Here is a 16,533-nt window from a genome sequence, read left to right as displayed (position 1 = left end):
AACGGCATTTCAGCTTCTAGCAGCTCTGTAGCTGTACTTGGCACTTTCTCAACAAGATGCAGAAACACGAGTGGGGTTTTATCCTTGCACGTGCTGAGGACAACACCTTGATACCCAGATGAGAACATCCATGAGCTCTGACGAGCACGACTCACCCGCTTCGGTCTCTGTGCTCGCACACTTGGGTCTCCTCCCCCGGGAGTGAAATGCCCCTAACAAGACAAACCCCTCCACCATGCCCTGGCCCCTAGAGCCCTTACCTCTCACCTACCAAAGAACATCAATCCAAAATGTTTCTTTCTCTCCTGCATCCACTTTTCCTCTCTACCAGATCATCCCATCAGCATACTGACATCCTGTTCTTTTATCTTAAAGAAACAAACAAAAATAAAAACGGTTCTCTTAACCCCTTAACGTTCCCCCTTTGGCCACCGCTCCATTTTTCCCCTTCCCTTTACAGCAAAGTTCCTTGAAAAAATTGTCTATAAAAGTGCTGTCCAGGGGCGCCTGGGTGGCTCAGTGGGTTAAAAGCCTCTGCCTTTGGCTCAGGTCATGATCCCAGGGTCCTGGGATCAAGCCCCGCATCGGGCTCTCTGCTCAGCGGGGAGCCTGCTTCCCTTCCTCTCTGCCTGCCTCTCTGCCTGCCTGTGATCTCTGTCTGTCAAATAAATAAATTTAAAAAAAAAGCGCTGTCCAGTGGAACTTTCTGCAATGACATCAGTGTTTACATCTGCACTGCCCGGTATGGTAGCCACTAGCCAGAGGTGGCTATCTGAAAAATGGCCAGTGTGACTAAGAAATTATATTTTTAGTTTTATCTAAATTATATTAATTTCTTTCTTTTTTTTTTTTAGATTTTGTTAAGATTTTGTTTTTAAATAGTCTCTGCACCCAATGTGGGGCTCGAACTCACAACCCCAAGATCAAGAGTCACACACTCCGCCTACTGAGCCCACCAGGCACCCCTAATTTCAGTTTAAATAGACACACGTAGCTACTGTAATGGACGGCACAAATCTGTACTTATAGAGTCCAGTTCCTATTCTTTGTATCCTTACCCATTCCCAAGGAGCTCACCCAGTCTCACAGTTTTAAACAAAACCTACAAATTTGCATCTCTATCCCTAACAGCTCCTCAAACTCCAACTCCTATATCCATCTCTCCATGTGATATCACCACCAGGTGTCTAATAAGCATCTCAAGCTATCCTGTTTCACTGGAACACCTGCCTCTCTTCCCAGCCACCTGGCCCATCCAGGGCTTCCCTATCTTGGCTGAAGGCAACGCTATCTTTCCTGTTGCTCAGGCGAAATGCCTTGCATTCCTCTTTGGCTCTCTCTCTGAACTCATACTCACTCCATCGTTTGGCTCTGCTCTGAAAATAGTCTAGAATCTGACCAAATACTCTATCTGACCACATCTCATGGTCTTCGCTTCTATTACCCCCACTGAGTTTACTGCAGAGCCTCATAAGTAGAGTGTCTGCTTCTGCCCTTACTTTCTGCAGTCCACTCTCAACACAGCAACCTGACCACCTTGTTAATAAACCTCCATCAGACCCTGACCTCCCCTGCTCAGCATTCCCAATGGCTCCCACCTCACTGAGAAAAAGCCCAGTGTTTAATACAGTCTTTAAGATGCAACTGCCCAGGAGATACCCTTGTTCATGCCTCCTTGATGGCTTGAGGTTCCTCAACACAACGGCTCCCACCTCAGGGCCTTTGCATCTCCTGTGCCCTCTACAAGGAATGCTCTACTCCCAGCTGTGTACAAGCCTTGTTCCCTTCAGGTCTTCCCTTCAGTTGTCACTTTGTTAGTCCCCCTATCCAGTACCACATATCCCCTCATGCCTATGCTACTTCCTATCTCCTAATTTATCATTTTTCTTAGCTACACGAGGGCACAAAATTTTGTCTATTTTGTCTCCTACGAATTCCTCAGTACTTGGAACTGTGCCTGGCTCTGGCAGAAACCCGTTCAGTATCTGTTGAATGAATGAGTGATCCCCACGACATGGACTTGTCTCTTAGGCAAGCGCTCATGTCACACTTGGATTATCACGAGCCCAACACGCAAGTCCCTACCACAAAGCCAGAGACCTGAGGTGGGTCGTGTCTACTTAGGGTGACAGGCTGCAGGCAGCACGGGCGTGTTTTGGGGGTATTAAGAAGCAGAGAGGAGGCAGGACCCACCGTGCTGATATGAAGAGGGAGGTTCTCTGTGTCCGTCTGCTCATCCTGCTCCGAGGAATCTGTCTCTTCCATCTGCTGCATCTCCAGCTCCGATGGAAGAAGGGCCGTCAGGTAAGGGATGGTGAAAGGCCTGGCAGCGATCACTGGGGAATGGGAAGAGAGGGACCATTCTAGTCACAGTGTCCCTGCCGTGGGCCAAGGGCCTTCTGACAGCTCCATGAGCGGCAATAAACAGTCATGGCTAACGTGCTCTGAACCTTCACCACAGGCCACTCAACCCCATGCGCTATCTTTAATTCTGGCCCCCACCCTATTCAGTGCAACTGCCTGCCTCATTTCACAGATGAGGACCCTGCGTCATGGAGTGACCTCGTCAAGCACACAGAGAGTGACAGTGTGGCATCTCAATTCGGGCACTATGACCTCAGAGCCCACTTTCACCACATATAACTAAACTCAGATAAAACTGCGGCTGAATTCTAGCAAAGCGTCAGCTTCATGATCCTAGACCCAAGGTCAGTTAAGCTCTCTCAGCCTCGTTTCTTGAGTGAGGGTATTGATCCCTAGAGGCTAAAGGACTCCAGTCTAAATACTGGACCCGAAAACTCTCTGCATGTATCCATTCCCTGAGGTAGAGAGCACTTCAAGTATGTGAGCATTCCAGTTCTTCCAAAAGGCACTGATGAAAAGAAAAAATTATGAATTAAAAAAAAAAAATTAAAAGAAAGACATCATCTATGTATACTTCGATGGCAGAACATGACGTGCAGGAGACACTCTGAGATGACTTTTGCTGTGCCTCTAATGTAGGGTCCCATGGTTGGAATGAGCTAGTGTGCATTCTATCTACCAGCTGTGTGACTTTGGGCAAATGACTTCATCTCTTTTCTCTAAAAGCCTCTAAGGGTGGTGGGACGGTCCCTGACTCACAGGTTCGTGAGAGGATTCAGTGAGAGAACATAAGGGAAAATACTGGTGAACACTCTCATTTCCGGGCCAGGCCCACAGTGAGCCTCCTATAGGGCCTTGCTGACTGAATCAGTCACCCAAACCCATTTGTCTCGTTCTCCTCTGGCAAAACCGTGGCCCACAGTGATGAGGTAACATCAGCACCCAGATGAGAAATTCAGTGACACGGAGCCTGTGAAAGAACATGGTGAAGGCAGAGACAGGGGTAGGGGACGTGCAGGGGAGGATTGGGGAGGTGTTTGGTAAGTGCCCTGCTGCCTGCCTTCTGTGTCCCTCCTACTCCCAGGGCAGCCACTTCTGCTGGGTGAGCCTCTCTGAGGCCTACTGTCAGTCATCCTCGAGGCAGCCTGAACTCAACCTCAGAGAGCTGATCCCAAAACGGGCCATAACATTTTATAGTCACCGGTGAGGGACAGGCCCCTAAGACCTCAGAACAGGAGCCAGAAACGTGCAGCACACGCTGCCCCCAAGACAAAGACAAAGCTTGCATTTCTTCCTCTCACGCTGAGAGATAGGAAAGATGGAATAATTAATTCAAATGACAAGACAGGATCCCCAGAGGGGACAGACTCTCACATGGAAACGTGCTGACGTCATCTTTGAAAAGACTCTGGGTCTCGCCTGTCTTGGCCATAAAGCGGGTGAGTGCCCGCTCCACATCTCGTCTCTGGGATGCAGCCTTCTCCCGCAGGACCTGGTAGTCTGACACGGGCTCACGGTACGTCTGTAAAGAGAAGAGCAAGGACACTAGAGGGATACCAATGGATCACTCTTGCTGTTGCAATCTCCTTCCACCTTTTCGAAGTGGCCCACTGACGTCAATTGAAGCCAAGACCCCCAAGGGCAGTAGAGGGGCAGAAAGAAAATGATGTAACTATTACCAATAATTTGTTTTTGAGCTTCAAAATTAAGAACTGCACATTTACTATGACAAATGCCCCTGGGCCTTCATGTGGCTTCTGTGACAGTTGGTCTCAGGCATTAGAGACGCACCCTGAAGGGAGAGTGGGAATCCCCCCTGGGAAGCCGTGACAGGGAGCCACGTTCCACCTCCAGTTCCACCAGTGTAAGGGGACATCCCACAGGAAGTGAGTGGCTGCTTATGTATTGGGTTTTTTAAAACCAACCTTTACAAAGTGGCTATGTTGTCCCAAAAGAGCCTTAACAAGAAACCCAAGACTGAAGCTATTAATGGAAGTGTGAGAGAATGAGAAAATGGTGGGCTGACACTCTGGCTCCTAATTATGGGCTCTTTGGCAATCATGTCACCCAGTGAAAGATGACCGAGAGCTCATCAATGATGAGAAGTTAGTGTAAACGTTTTAAACTGCAAGGGTAAAACCGACATTTTAACTATGAACAAAAAAGCAACTGCTCTTCATGATATGGAGATTCAATTTTTTAAAGAGGTACTGGACCCACTTGGCAGCATCTACTACAGCTGAACTCCAGTATTCCCTGATGACCCCACTGTCCAGGCCCTGGGTATATATTCAGCAGAACGCAAACATACATGCCCCAAAAGATGTCATGGGTTGAACGCTACGTATAAAAGTCCGAGTATCTAGGGCACCTGGGTGGCTCAGTGGGTTAAAGCCTCTACCTTTGGCTCGGGTCATGATCTCAGGGTCCTGGGATCGAGCCCCGCATCGGGGTCTCTGCTTAGCGGGGAGCCTACTTCCTCCTCTCTCTCTCTCTCTCTGCCTCTCTGCCTACTTGTGATCTCTGTCTGTCAAATAATTAAATCTTTAAAAAAAAAAAAAATTCTGAGTATCTGACAGTTGATATACAGAAATTGCCAGAATGTTCAAAGCAGTGTCGTTTGTGTAAGCCAAAACCTAGAGAGGAACAAAAGCCAAAAGATTATGCATATGTTAAATAAACTTCAACTACACCCAGCAACACAGACAAATCTCAGAGACAGAACATTGACTGGAAGAAGCCACGTAGTTTACATAAAGCACAACAACTGACAAAAGAGTTTATGGTGATTAAAATTAGATTACCTTTGGGGGGCTAGTTGCTGAAGGGGGATGGGAACCTTTAGGAAGGCTGGCTTAGGGTGTTTTGTTCTTTTTTTTTTAAAAGGTTTTATTTTTTAGCAATCTCTGCACCTATTGTGGGGGTTGAACTTACCACTCCGAGACCAAAAGTCACCTGTTCCACCGAATGAGCCAGCTAGTGCCCCATGGAGTTTTTTTGGTTTTGGTTTTCTTTTGTTTTTAGCTCAGGCACTAGTTCAACAGGCGTGTGCACTTAGTAAAAATTCATCAAATTATACATTTATTATTTGTGCTTTTCTGTATGTTTGTGATATTTTATTTAAAGTATACTTTTAAAAAAAGAGGTATTGGAAACATTCCGACTGTTGTCAATGTTAATTCAAGTGTGTCGCCTATATGTATGCTTCCCCTAGCTCCACTGAAACACAGAACAGCATTTTCAGACGTGTTTAAAATTTTCCCCAAATAAAAAATTGGAAGGGATTGTGAACGTACTTGTTAAAAACATTAAAATGCAAGATCTTGGGGAGCCTGGGTGGCTCAGTGGGTTAAGCCTCTGCCTTTGGCTCAGGTCAGGATCTCAGGGTCTTGGGAGCGAGCCCCGCATCAGGCTCTCTGCTCAGCGGGAAGCCTGCTTCCCCCTCTCTCTCTGTCTGCCTCTCTGCCTACTTGTGATCTCTCTCTCTCTCTGTCAAATAAATAAATAAAATCCTTAAAAAAAAAATGCAAGACCTTACAATTATTTTTAAAGACAACCATTTGACATTCAAGAAACTGGAATTTTAATAGAAAAATTTTAATAAGATTCTTCAAATAACCGGTCGATGAGAACAAAAACAATTACGTTTATGATTTTTTAAGGGCAACCGATGATGCTGCACAGCTTTGCAATATGCCTTTTCAACTATGAGAGCTGTTCAAGAACCAAAGTAAATGGACCTTAGGATCAGACCTCTGACTTACTATCCCCAGTGTCAAACAACAATTCCAAAAAATAAAGAGCAGAGGTGATCCCATGGCTGCCACTGTGGAGAAGCAAACAAGTTTCCCGAACCTTTAACAGGGGTGAGATGATCTGTTAATATATTTAACTTTGGCAGAGTGCTACATTAGGGTCATGTCAATAAGCAAACAGAGGAATATGGGCTTAATTTAATACTTTTACTGACAAAGAGACACTGTATAAGAGTGGGAGACTGTTGTAGGTTCAACTGTGTCCCCCCAAAAAGAGATAAACTGTTGAAGTCCTAATGCTGGTACCTCAGAATATGATCTTGTTTAGAAATGGGGTCATTGCAAGATGTAATCAGCATGAGGCTGAACTGGAGTACGTTGGTACTAGTCCAACAGGACTGTGCCCTTAGAAGAAAATGGCAGCGTGCAGAGAGATACAGAGAGTGCCCTGTGAAGACAGCGGGAGGGATGCATCTAGAAGTCAAGGAACACCACAGACTGCCCATAAGCCACTCAAAGCTAGGAAGAGGCAAGGAAGGATTCTCCTACAGGTTTCAGAGGGAACCTGCTAACACCATGGTTTTGAACCCTAGCCTCTCGAACTGTAAGACAATTCATTTCTGTTGTGCTAGGCCACCTAGTTTGTGGCACTTTTTGCAGCAGGCAGCCGTACGACACCCATACAGAGACTACTGGTCAAGGACGATGGCCGTGTTGCAGTGGCGGGTGACCATTTTCTTCTTAGGTGTAGAGAAATGTCCTGGAGGACTTGCCCCAAAAGCTGCCTAATGGCCATATGTGCACCAGGACATGGGGTGGAGGTGAGGACAAAGGAGGTGTATGAAGACCCCTGGGCACAGCACACCTCCCCAAGGGGAGGTGAAACCGTGGATCTGGCAAATGGGAGCACATTCGAACCCTAGAGAATGTAATCCTCCTTTGCCAAACTGTGTGTCAATGAGGAAAGACGTGCTGAGCCCTGAACCGCCCTTCTATCATCAAACTCTTGGACTCCAGCCTGACAGTCAGTAGGAACAGACTACTTCTGCATTGGTCCCAGTCCCCAGCGTGGCCGCTTCACTCACCGGAGTTTTGATGTAGGTGTGGGGGTCAGGGAACTCGGGAAAATGGCTGGGGATATGCGGTGGGTGGGGTCGGTTCTGCCCTGCAGTGAGGGCCTTGGGGGTCACCGGCTGATTGGTCACTGGAGCTGCAACAGAGTTACAAGGGGTTATTCCACCACCCCAGGCTGTGCTTCTCTACCCTGTCCCCACTTTTCTCAAAGTAAATGCTGGACCTCAGTGCTCTCCCTGTACAACAGGCACTTTGTTCTTCTATCAATAAAGGGCCTTTAACGGCTTGAGGACCTGAGAAGGTCGCCCCTGCCACGCCAGGCTCTGCTGGATGACCTGGAGTCACAGTTGCACGTACGACAATCTGATGGCATACCGCCTAGGCAGGTGAGTGGGTGGCTGTGACAAGTTAAATACATAAGGGAGACGAGGAACTAAGGAGACTCAAGTGGGCTAGTGGCTCTTTTTCCATAGAACCCAGATGACAAAGACAAACCCTAAGCCAGGCAGGGTAAGTCAGAACGGGCTAACGAAAACAAGAAGGGATTAAAAATGGTCCTTTCTGGAGCGCCTGGGTGGCTCAGTCATTAAGCGTCTGCCGTTGGCTTAGGTCAGGATCCCAAGGGTATGGAGCCGCACATCAGGCTCCCTGCTCGGCAGGAGGCCTGTTTCTCTCTCTCCCACTCTCCCCTGCTTCTGTTCCCTCTCTCGCTATGTCTCTGTCAAATAAATAAGCAAAATCTTAAAAAAAAAATTAAATAAAAATAAATGGTCTTTCCACTCTACTCTGAGAGTATTTCTTACGAGACCAGTGCTCTAACCCCTGAGCTATGGAGCCATGACCGTATTTCTTAAAAAGGTGCAAGCATGAAAAGAATGCAGAGAAAAAAATCTAGTATATTCTCCTCAAGGTCCTACAGGCCCAAACTGTTACTCCCAAGTCAGTTTATGGCACTCACTTCATCTAAGGGAGAAGTCATCATTTGTGTAAAGGGACAGAGTAAATATTTCAGGTTTTGCCAGCCATATAGTCTGTCACAATGACTTTAACTCTGCCATTATAGCATGAAAGCTGCCAGGGATAATAATTAAACATGGCTGTGTTCCAATAAAACTTTATTTACATAAACAGGAAGCAAGCTGTATTAGGCCTCCAGGCCATAGCTTACTTGACTGATGTAAGAGTGAGACCTTTCACATTTTTCAAACAGCCCTCTTCTGGGGTTAAAGCACAGCAACACCTCAGAAACGGATTACCTTTCTGGTGACTGAACTTCGCAACTTAATCCTATTAATCTAAATAAAGATCCTATTTCAGGTAGCCCCAAATAATGGAAGGGAGCCCACAATGGGAAGTAGCTGCAAATCGATCCTTGCCCTCTTCAATGAAGTCATTCCATAACCACTGATTGAGCACTTACTGAGGACCTCAGTTCAAAGACACTTACGGGCAGTGATGACCATCCTCTGAGACCGTTTCGCATAAGCAGGAAGAGTGTCCACATTGAAGCCTAAGAAACAGGAGAACAAAAATAAAAAATCACTAAAGGGGGAGTGATACTGTGGAGAAAGAGTGGAGAACCCCAGCTTGAGTGCTTTGCGGCCACTTGAAAGCAGCTCCAGCTGAATCCCCCAGCAGGAAAGTAGGAAGTCTCTTAAATAGAGTCAGAGGAACCCTCTTTTGAGGGAACCCTCTCTCAAGCTAAAAACAAACCAGGAGACTCCTGAGGAAACTCGAGAACACCTGGCAGACAGGGCTAACTCTTGGGGACTCTTCTTTCTCTCATAACCCCAATTCAGCTGCACTGGACAACTGGAAAACTGGAGGTGTACTCACCCATCTCAACAAGCGTGACCACGATGTCTGACAGTGTGGGCTGCGTTCTGGCTGTGTGCTCACAGTAGGACTTGGCACTCCTCCCAATTTCTGAAATGTCTAGCAAAGGATCAAAGGCACAAAGTCTTATTCTCTGTTCACACAAAGTTAAGTACAGAATTATTGTAAGAGCCAGCAATTCCGCTCCTAGGGATACACCCAAGCGAACTGAAAACAGATACTTGTGCACCAAAGTTCACTGCAGCGTGATTCACAGTAGCCAAAAGGTGGAAACAACCCAGTGTACATCCACAAAATGAATGGATAAACAAAATGTGGTTCACACATACAATGTGAAGCATTATCTGGCCTTCAAAGGGAATGAAATTCTCATACAACATGGAAAAACCTTGAAAATGTTAGGTAAAGTGAAATAAGTCAGACACAGAAAATCAAATATTTTAAGATTCCACTTATATGAGGTATCTAGAAAAAAAGAAAATTCATATAGACAAAAGGTGGATTTGAGGTTACCAGGAGCTTGGCGGGAGTGTGGGAGGAGATGGGAAGTTAATGTGACGGATATAGTGTTTCTGCTTATTTATTTATTTTATTTATTCATTTGTCAGAGAGCACAAGCAGGGGGAGCAGCAGGCTCCCACTGAGCAGGGAGCCTGATGCGGGACTCAATCCCAGGACCCTAGGATCATGACCTGAGCCGAAGGCAGAGGCTTAACTGACTGAGCCACCCAGGCATTCCACAGTGTTTCTGTTTAGATGATGGAAAAGTTCTGGAAATGGATAGTGTTGACAGTCATTTGATATTGTGCATATACTTAATGCCACTGAATTGTTCATTTACAAATGGTTACGCTTGTAATGCTATGTTATGCACATCTTGCCACCAAAAAAGAGGGAGGAGGAACAAGTCTTTTTTTTTTTCTGCCTGAAATTGAACTTCTATTTAAGAGTTATGGGGGCACCTGGCTGACACAGTCGGCAGACCTGGCAACTCTTGATCTTGGGGCTCTAAGTTTGAGCCCCATGTTGGGAGTAGAGATTACTTAAAAACACAATTAAAAAAAAAAAAAAAAGTTATGCCAAAGTTCTTCAGGGAAAAGGGGAGGTATGAAGCTGGGCTCCATAACTGGGCTTCAGAGGTGGATAGGCAATTCCATGGAAACTCTGAAATTGTGGTGAATTTTACATACAGAAAATTCTTTTTCTGGGGATAGGTTCAGAGATTTCTTCAGCTACAAAAGGAGCCCCAAAAGGTAAGGAACCCCTGCTCTAGAAGCCCTCATGGCTCAGAAGTTAAAAGCAAGTGGTATTTGAGAGGGAAGAGTGTCTAACTGAAGACCCACGACCAACTCACCACTACCCAGATCAAGTCACTAGTCCTAACTTCCACACCTGAAAATGGCAGGAGTAGGGGTGCCGCATCTGTTTACTGTGGGGAAAGTCTAATTAAAATCCTGATAGAATATCTTAGAAACAAGCCAGGTGGCATTTAAAATACCTATACCTGGGGCACCTGGGTGGCTCAGTGGGTTAAAGCCTCTGCCTTCGGCATCAGGCTCTCTGCTTGGCAGGGAGCCTGCTTCCTCCTCTCTCTCTGCTTGCCTCTCCGCCTGCTTGTGATCTCTGTCTGTCAAATAAATAAAGTCTTTAAAATAAATAAAATATCTATACCCATTTGGCCTTTCTCTCTCTCTCTTTTTTTTTTTTATCAGATCCTAGGATTTCAAAGGATATGTAAAAGAAATGTAGAAAATAATATTCAGAGACTTGGCTCTGAAGACAGTCTAAGACAGGAGTCCCTAGAAACTAAGGGACTGTAGGCAACAAACACAAAAACTGCCTGACAACTAACGCAAATGCTGAAACTTCGATATCCAGAGCTCCTGACAACATGGAAATGCTCAAGACTCAGAAGACCCCAGCTTAAGCTATCCATTCTTGGTATTCCTTGGAACAAAGCAACAGACTTTTATACTATTTTCAAGCCTTTCAGTTTCAATATTCACAGCTTTCCAGCGCCACTATTGCAGCTCCATCCCCCGAGTGGCAACTATTTCTTCGGAGAGAAAGAAGGCCCTCTTGGTCAGTGATGTCAGAAAGAGCTGCCTCGGGACGCCTGGGTGGCTCAGTTGGTTAAGCAGCTGCCTTCGGCTCAGGTCATGATCCCAGCGTCCTGGGATCGAGTCCCACATCGGGCTCCTTGCTCAGCAGGGAGCCTGCTTCTCCCTCTGCCTGCCATTCTGTCTGCCTGTGCTCGCTCTCTCCCCCTCTGATAAATAAATAAAATCTTTAAAAAAAAAAAAGAGCTGCCTCAACCATGAGGACCTTTAAACTCTGAATTCCAAGATCTTTCCAAGAACTGAATTCTTCTCTGTTGGGAACTATTTGTCTATTCTTTTAGGACAGAAGTTCTCAAAGTATGGTCTGGGAATCCCCAGGCAGCCCTGAATCCTTTCCAAACTCCACAAGCCAAAACCATGTTTATAATGAAATGAAGATGTTGATTTTTTTTTTACTCTCATTGTCTCCTGCAGTCTTCCAAAGGCGACCTGGTCTATGATGATATCATGGCTCTGATGGACAATGAAATGTAGGCTTGCATATGTTACGTTTAAAATTTTTCTCAATTTAGGGGCGCCTGGGTGGCTCAGTGGGTTAAGCCGCTGCCTTCAGCTCAGGTCATGATCCCAGGGTCCTGGGATCAAGCCCCGCATCGGGCTATCTGCTCAGTGGGGAGCCTGCTTCCTCCTCTCTCTCTGCCTGCTTGTGATCTTTCTCTGTCAAATAAATAAAAATAAAATCTTAAAAAAAAATTTTTTTTAATTTTTCTCAATTTTATTTCCTAATGTGGCAAAAATCACTCTATGTAAAGCCCATGTAGACAGAACAACTTCTCAGGACCCTCAATATTTAAGAGTCTAAAGAGGTTCTAAGACCCAAACATCTGAGAGCACTGCTTTAGGAAAACATTTGGTATTTAAAAGTTCTGAACAGGGGTGCCTGGGTGGCTCAGTGGTTAGAGCCTCTGCCTTCAGCTCAGGTCATGATCCCAGGGTCCTGGGATCGAGCCCCGCATCGGGCTGTCTGCTCTGCAGAGAGCCTGCTTCCTCCTCTCTCTCTCTGCCTACTTGTCATCTCTGTCTATCAAATAAAAAAAAATAAAATTAAAAATAAATAAATAAATAAATAAATAAAAATAAAAGTTCTGAACAGGGGCGCCTGGGTGGCTCAGTGGGTTAAGCCTCTGCCTTCAGCTCAGGTCATGATCTCAGGGTCCTAGGATCGAGCCCCACTTTGGGCTCTCTGCTCAGCAGGGAGCCTGCTTCCCCCCTCTTCTCTGCCTGCTTCTCTGCCTACTTATGCTCTCTCTCTGTCAAATAAATAAAATCTGTGAATAAATAAATAAATAAATAGAGTTGCGAACATCAGCTGCAGAGAGTCATCTCACCTCAGACCACGTCCTTCCTGGGGCAGCCCACATCAAGTGCCTGATGGAGAACTGAGTACAAAGGCAGGGCCTTTTCAGCCTGATGAGGCGTACTCTGAAAGGCAACGACTGCTCCAGAGCTCCCCACTGGGTTAGCTAATTCTTTATTTGGCCTGCATTGCAGTTAAAGTCTCCCACTGCCTAAACCTTTTTCTCACTTTCATTTGTAAGTGTTGATCCCTCAAGAGACAACTTAAGTAACCCCATCTCTCATTCCACCCTACCTTCCACCACCCACCCCAATAAAACCCAAGCAAGGAAATATAATGCACAAGCAGAAAAGCCTATGTGAGACCATTCCAGGCTCCTATACCTCAACCCATTTCAAGTTGTTTTCCATTCTAAAAACTTTATTTGCCCTCCCTCTTGTATCACATATGATACCATTTGATTATGCGATGTGTAGCATCTATTCATGGGAATTCATTGTGACTCTGCAACAAAACTCTACTTTGAGTACAGAAAACAAGCAGCAACAACAGCACCTACAAATCCTCAGGAGATTACAATGTTCCTAACATCAAATGCTTTACATACACACCTCACAACTCCGTGAAATACAAATTATTATCCTACTTCACAAATAAGGAAATTGAGGTTCAGGAGATTTAGTGACTTGCTCAAGCTGGGAAGTAGCAGAGTGATGACTTATACCCACATCCCACTGATTCCAAAGCCTGTAAGTCACTTAACTACATTCTTCTTTTTCCTAGATCCTCGCTAACACTATCAGATTGCAGAACACCGAACAGATTTTGGTTGACTCCAAGAAGGTGGCCTGTTGTTTCTTGGTACTTACAGCTCTGCAGCATCTCTGTCAATGTTTCCACGGATGCTTTCTCAGCACTCTCGAACCCTGCCTCTGTCAACAAGGAGCTCACAACCACCTGAAGGGTTCGCCTCCGGGCCAGATGGTAGTTGTCAGCAGGGTTAGTGGATTGTTTACTTCCTGATCTCTGCCAGTCAGCACCCCATTAAAAAAAAAAAGAAAAAAGATTTTCGCCCGTAAAACAAGGTTGCAATCAAATAATTACCATATCATCAATGGCAAGCAAAGGTTTGGGAAGCAAATATTTATCAGTGCTTACTAAAATAAAATTTAAAAATGCGGGACGCCTGGGTGGCTCAGTTGGTTAAGCAGCTGCCTTCGGCTCAGGTCATGATCCCAGCGTCCTCGGATCGAGTCCCACATCGGGCACCTTGCTTGGCAGGGAGCCTGCTTCTCCCTCTGCCTCTGCCTGCCATTCTGTCTGCCTGTGCTCGCTCTCTCCCCCCCTCTCTCTCTGATAAATAAATTTTTTAAAAATCTTAAAAAAAAAATAAAAAAATAAAAAAATAAATGCCCCTGGTGTTTAGACTTACAAACCCTGGCCAACTGAGTAATAATAATCGAGTACCCAAGGGGCTCTAAATACCAAGGAGCTACCTAAAACTTAAAATTCCAAAACCACAAAATGTCTACTTTTTACTTTCTATTTTAGCAGATTATCAAAATATATAGCGGAAAAAAACATGCATGATGGGATTGAATTCATGCCTTCTCCCAGAAAATGCTCTCTCTCTTTTTCCTCCCATCTCCACACCACTTCACTAACAGGAAAAATTAAAACACCACCACACGACGTTAAGGAGAGAAAGGCAAAGGACAACCGCTCAGGAAAGTAGGAAAGCTAAATATTTTGAAACCGGAATCCCCCCAACTTCGGCTGGCCAATAAGAAGGCGAAGCCAGCCTCTTCGGACCAATCAGGAGGTGTTCCGGGTTCCCAACCCCCAACAGGGAAGGAGCCAATCACTACACAGGTCCACCAACTCCGGAGGCCGTAGCCAAGTCCCAAGGAGGGGGGCATGTACGGCCTGAAAGACGCTCCTCCACTCGGGGCTCATAGTGGGGCTGGATTTCTGGCTATGGGATTGTTGCCCACATTAGGGGGAAATTACAAAATGCCCAGACTCTCTCGCCTCGGCCCCGCACCTCCCGCCCTTACCGTTCCGGAGCCACCGGCCCCGGCAGTGGCCGCCGTGTCGGCCATCTTGCTCTGGCGTAATGTGCGCGGGCGCAGAGCAGTATGGGACTTGTAGTCGCCGAACGGGGAGGGGCGGAGGCGGGGAGGAGGCGGGGCGGCGTGCACCCCTACAAGCTTTCCTAAGCCCAAGTGGGTGGGTGGTGTGTATGTCTCAGGACCCCGGCTCACGTGACCTTCAGTGCGTGGTAGGTTCTTGGGGCCCTAGTGAGCGTCGGAATTGGCTAGGAAGATGCGCCCGCAGCATCACACCTATTCCTAGATGAAATCGTTTCTCATAAAGAGCACATCCTTGGAACGCTCCAAACTTGCTTGTTGGTGTTAGCAGCACCTGGCTGTGTCCCGCCCGGTGCCAATGACTCACTCAGTGGGGAAGGGGCCTGGAAATCCGTACTGGGAAGCTCTCCAGGTGATTCTCCTGACCTGGAAATTTGGAGAAGCCTTATTTCGTGCTGACAGCCCCGCAGCCCGCCAGTGGTCCGCTCGGAACTGGAGCCTACCGACCTGGTAGCCCCGGTCTTCCTCTGCATCCCCGCTGCCTTCTCGCCCTCAGGCCGCGGGTATTTGCGGGGCGAGGCTGGAGGTGCGGGCGGCAGGAAGCTGTCCCGTGCCCGCCTCACTCCCAGGGCGCGGAGTCGGCGCGGGGCTTATGGTTTTCAGCGTCTCCCTCGCTCATCAGCCACTCCGGGACGGGATTCTCCGTGCCGGCACCGGGGGCCGCACCGCTCCTCGTTCGGTTCCGTTTGCGGGTGCCTGGGAGGGTGCAGACGCTGGCTTTGAATCATAGCGCTCGCAGGCTGTGGGACTTCGGGCGCGTTCCTTAACCACACTGTGCCTCAGTTTACTTGTGTGTGTTGGGGGGTATGAAACTGGGGTGGAATTGATAAAGAAGAAAATAAGCTAATACACACAAAGGGTCTGGCACAGTGCCAGACGCGTAGTAAGCGGTCAAGAAACAGCACCTGAAGTTGTTTATTTCCTGCGCGACGCGTGAATGACTAGCGAACGCGCAGAGGCCTGGCAACCCGCGCCGCACGGGCCCCGCGGGTGCACCTGAGCCTGGGGGCGTTCCCCGCCCCCTCACCGAGGGCACTAGGGTCGGGGGCTGCAGGGCGTGCCGCGGGCGGCCGGGGGAGGAGTCAGGCCCAAACTTCAGTGGAGCCGAGCACCCAGCCCCTTTGTCTCCCCCGCCCCCTCTTCCCCACTTCCTGCCCAGCTTTAAACTCGGGATCCGCGGCGCGGCGCGGACTTTGTAAACACTCGGCGCCTGCGGGGGTGGAGACTCTTTCTGCTGGGTCGCCTGACGCTGCAGTGCACGCCCCTCCCCACGGCTGGAGGTGGCGACCCCCTACCTCCCCAAAGATAGAAGTCAGAGGCGACGGGAGAATGAGGCCACGATCCGTGCTCCGGGGGGCTCACCTACTATGGAGGTAGGCTTGATGGCTGAAGAAGCCTAGATAGATGCGGTGTCAGCCTCTCCCCCCTTCGCTGGGGCCTCCAAGTTCGGGCTGGACGCCTGGGGCAGGTAGATTGGGTCCGTTAAGTGGGTCCCCGCGTCGTCATCACCTCCCCGTTGTCCCCCAAAGCTCGGCTCCGTTGCTTTCTCGGTGAGCTGTTCGGCACCTAGTCGAAGAGCAGAGATGTCCCCCCCCCTCCCCGAAGCCCTGGGCCCTGCCCCCACAGCCGCTCTCTAAGCTGACCTAGAAGCCCAGTGGCCTCACTGGGTTTTCGTTCTTCATACCTCAGAGATAGGGATGGGAGGCTAGTAGGAAGGCAGAGCCAATGTGGGCAGGGAGCCTTCCAAATCTCCTGCCAGCGAGAGCAGAGGGAGGAAGGAGGTCAGAAGGCAGGACTGGAAGGAAGGACCCCTCAGTGTTTGTCACTCTGGTGTCTGATGGGTATACAAGCCTCTTCTGGGTTTTTTAATGTATTGCCAAGAAGAGTAACTGAAGAACTTGGTTGCTGTTACTAAGGGAGCATAATGGTTTCATCTG

General features: G+C 47.7%; 2 protein-coding genes across 9 annotated transcripts in view; one reads left to right on the top strand and one right to left on the bottom strand.

Moving 5' to 3' along the window:
* TAF8 (TATA-box binding protein associated factor 8) overlaps positions 1-15,289 on the bottom strand; it is a 30,208-nt gene extending 14,919 nt beyond the window's left edge. For 3 of the 7 annotated variants that reach the window (XM_059177948.1, XM_059177945.1, XM_059177944.1), the window contains exons 1-7: positions 14,504-14,589; positions 13,316-13,472; positions 9,030-9,128; positions 8,641-8,703; positions 7,205-7,329; positions 3,739-3,886; positions 2,194-2,336 (exon numbers count right to left, since the gene is read on the bottom strand). In XM_059177948.1, coding sequence (XP_059033931.1) covers positions 2,194-2,336; positions 3,739-3,886; positions 7,205-7,329; positions 8,641-8,703; positions 9,030-9,128; positions 13,316-13,472; positions 14,504-14,548 — 780 coding nt within the window. In that variant the 5' untranslated portion in view covers positions 14,549-14,589. Of the gene's footprint in view, positions 1-271; positions 369-2,193; positions 2,337-3,738; positions 3,887-7,204; positions 7,330-8,640; positions 8,704-9,029; positions 9,129-13,315; positions 13,473-13,604; positions 13,763-14,503; positions 14,590-15,043 lie in introns of those variants that run through there. The other 4 variants (XR_009354704.1, XR_009354703.1, XM_059177946.1 and 1 more) reach the window with 3 other exon arrangements.
* A 473-nt stretch (positions 15,290-15,762) lies between these two features.
* The window catches only part of CCND3 (cyclin D3), a 95,742-nt gene continuing 94,971 nt past the window's right edge, over positions 15,763-16,533 (top strand). Inside the window, exon 1 of one of the 2 annotated variants that reach the window (XM_059177953.1) lies at positions 15,763-15,969. In XM_059177953.1, coding sequence (XP_059033936.1) covers positions 15,964-15,969 — 6 coding nt within the window. In that variant the 5' untranslated portion in view covers positions 15,763-15,963. The remainder of the gene's footprint in view (positions 15,970-16,533) is intronic. The other variant, XM_059177952.1, reaches the window with a different exon arrangement.

Source organism: Mustela lutreola, chromosome 6, assembly GCF_030435805.1.
Source record: "Mustela lutreola isolate mMusLut2 chromosome 6, mMusLut2.pri, whole genome shotgun sequence".
NCBI lineage: Eukaryota > Metazoa > Chordata > Mammalia > Carnivora > Mustelidae > Mustela > Mustela lutreola.
The sequence above is the reverse complement of the archived record's forward strand: the minus strand, read 5'-3'. Positions and strand labels throughout refer to the sequence as shown.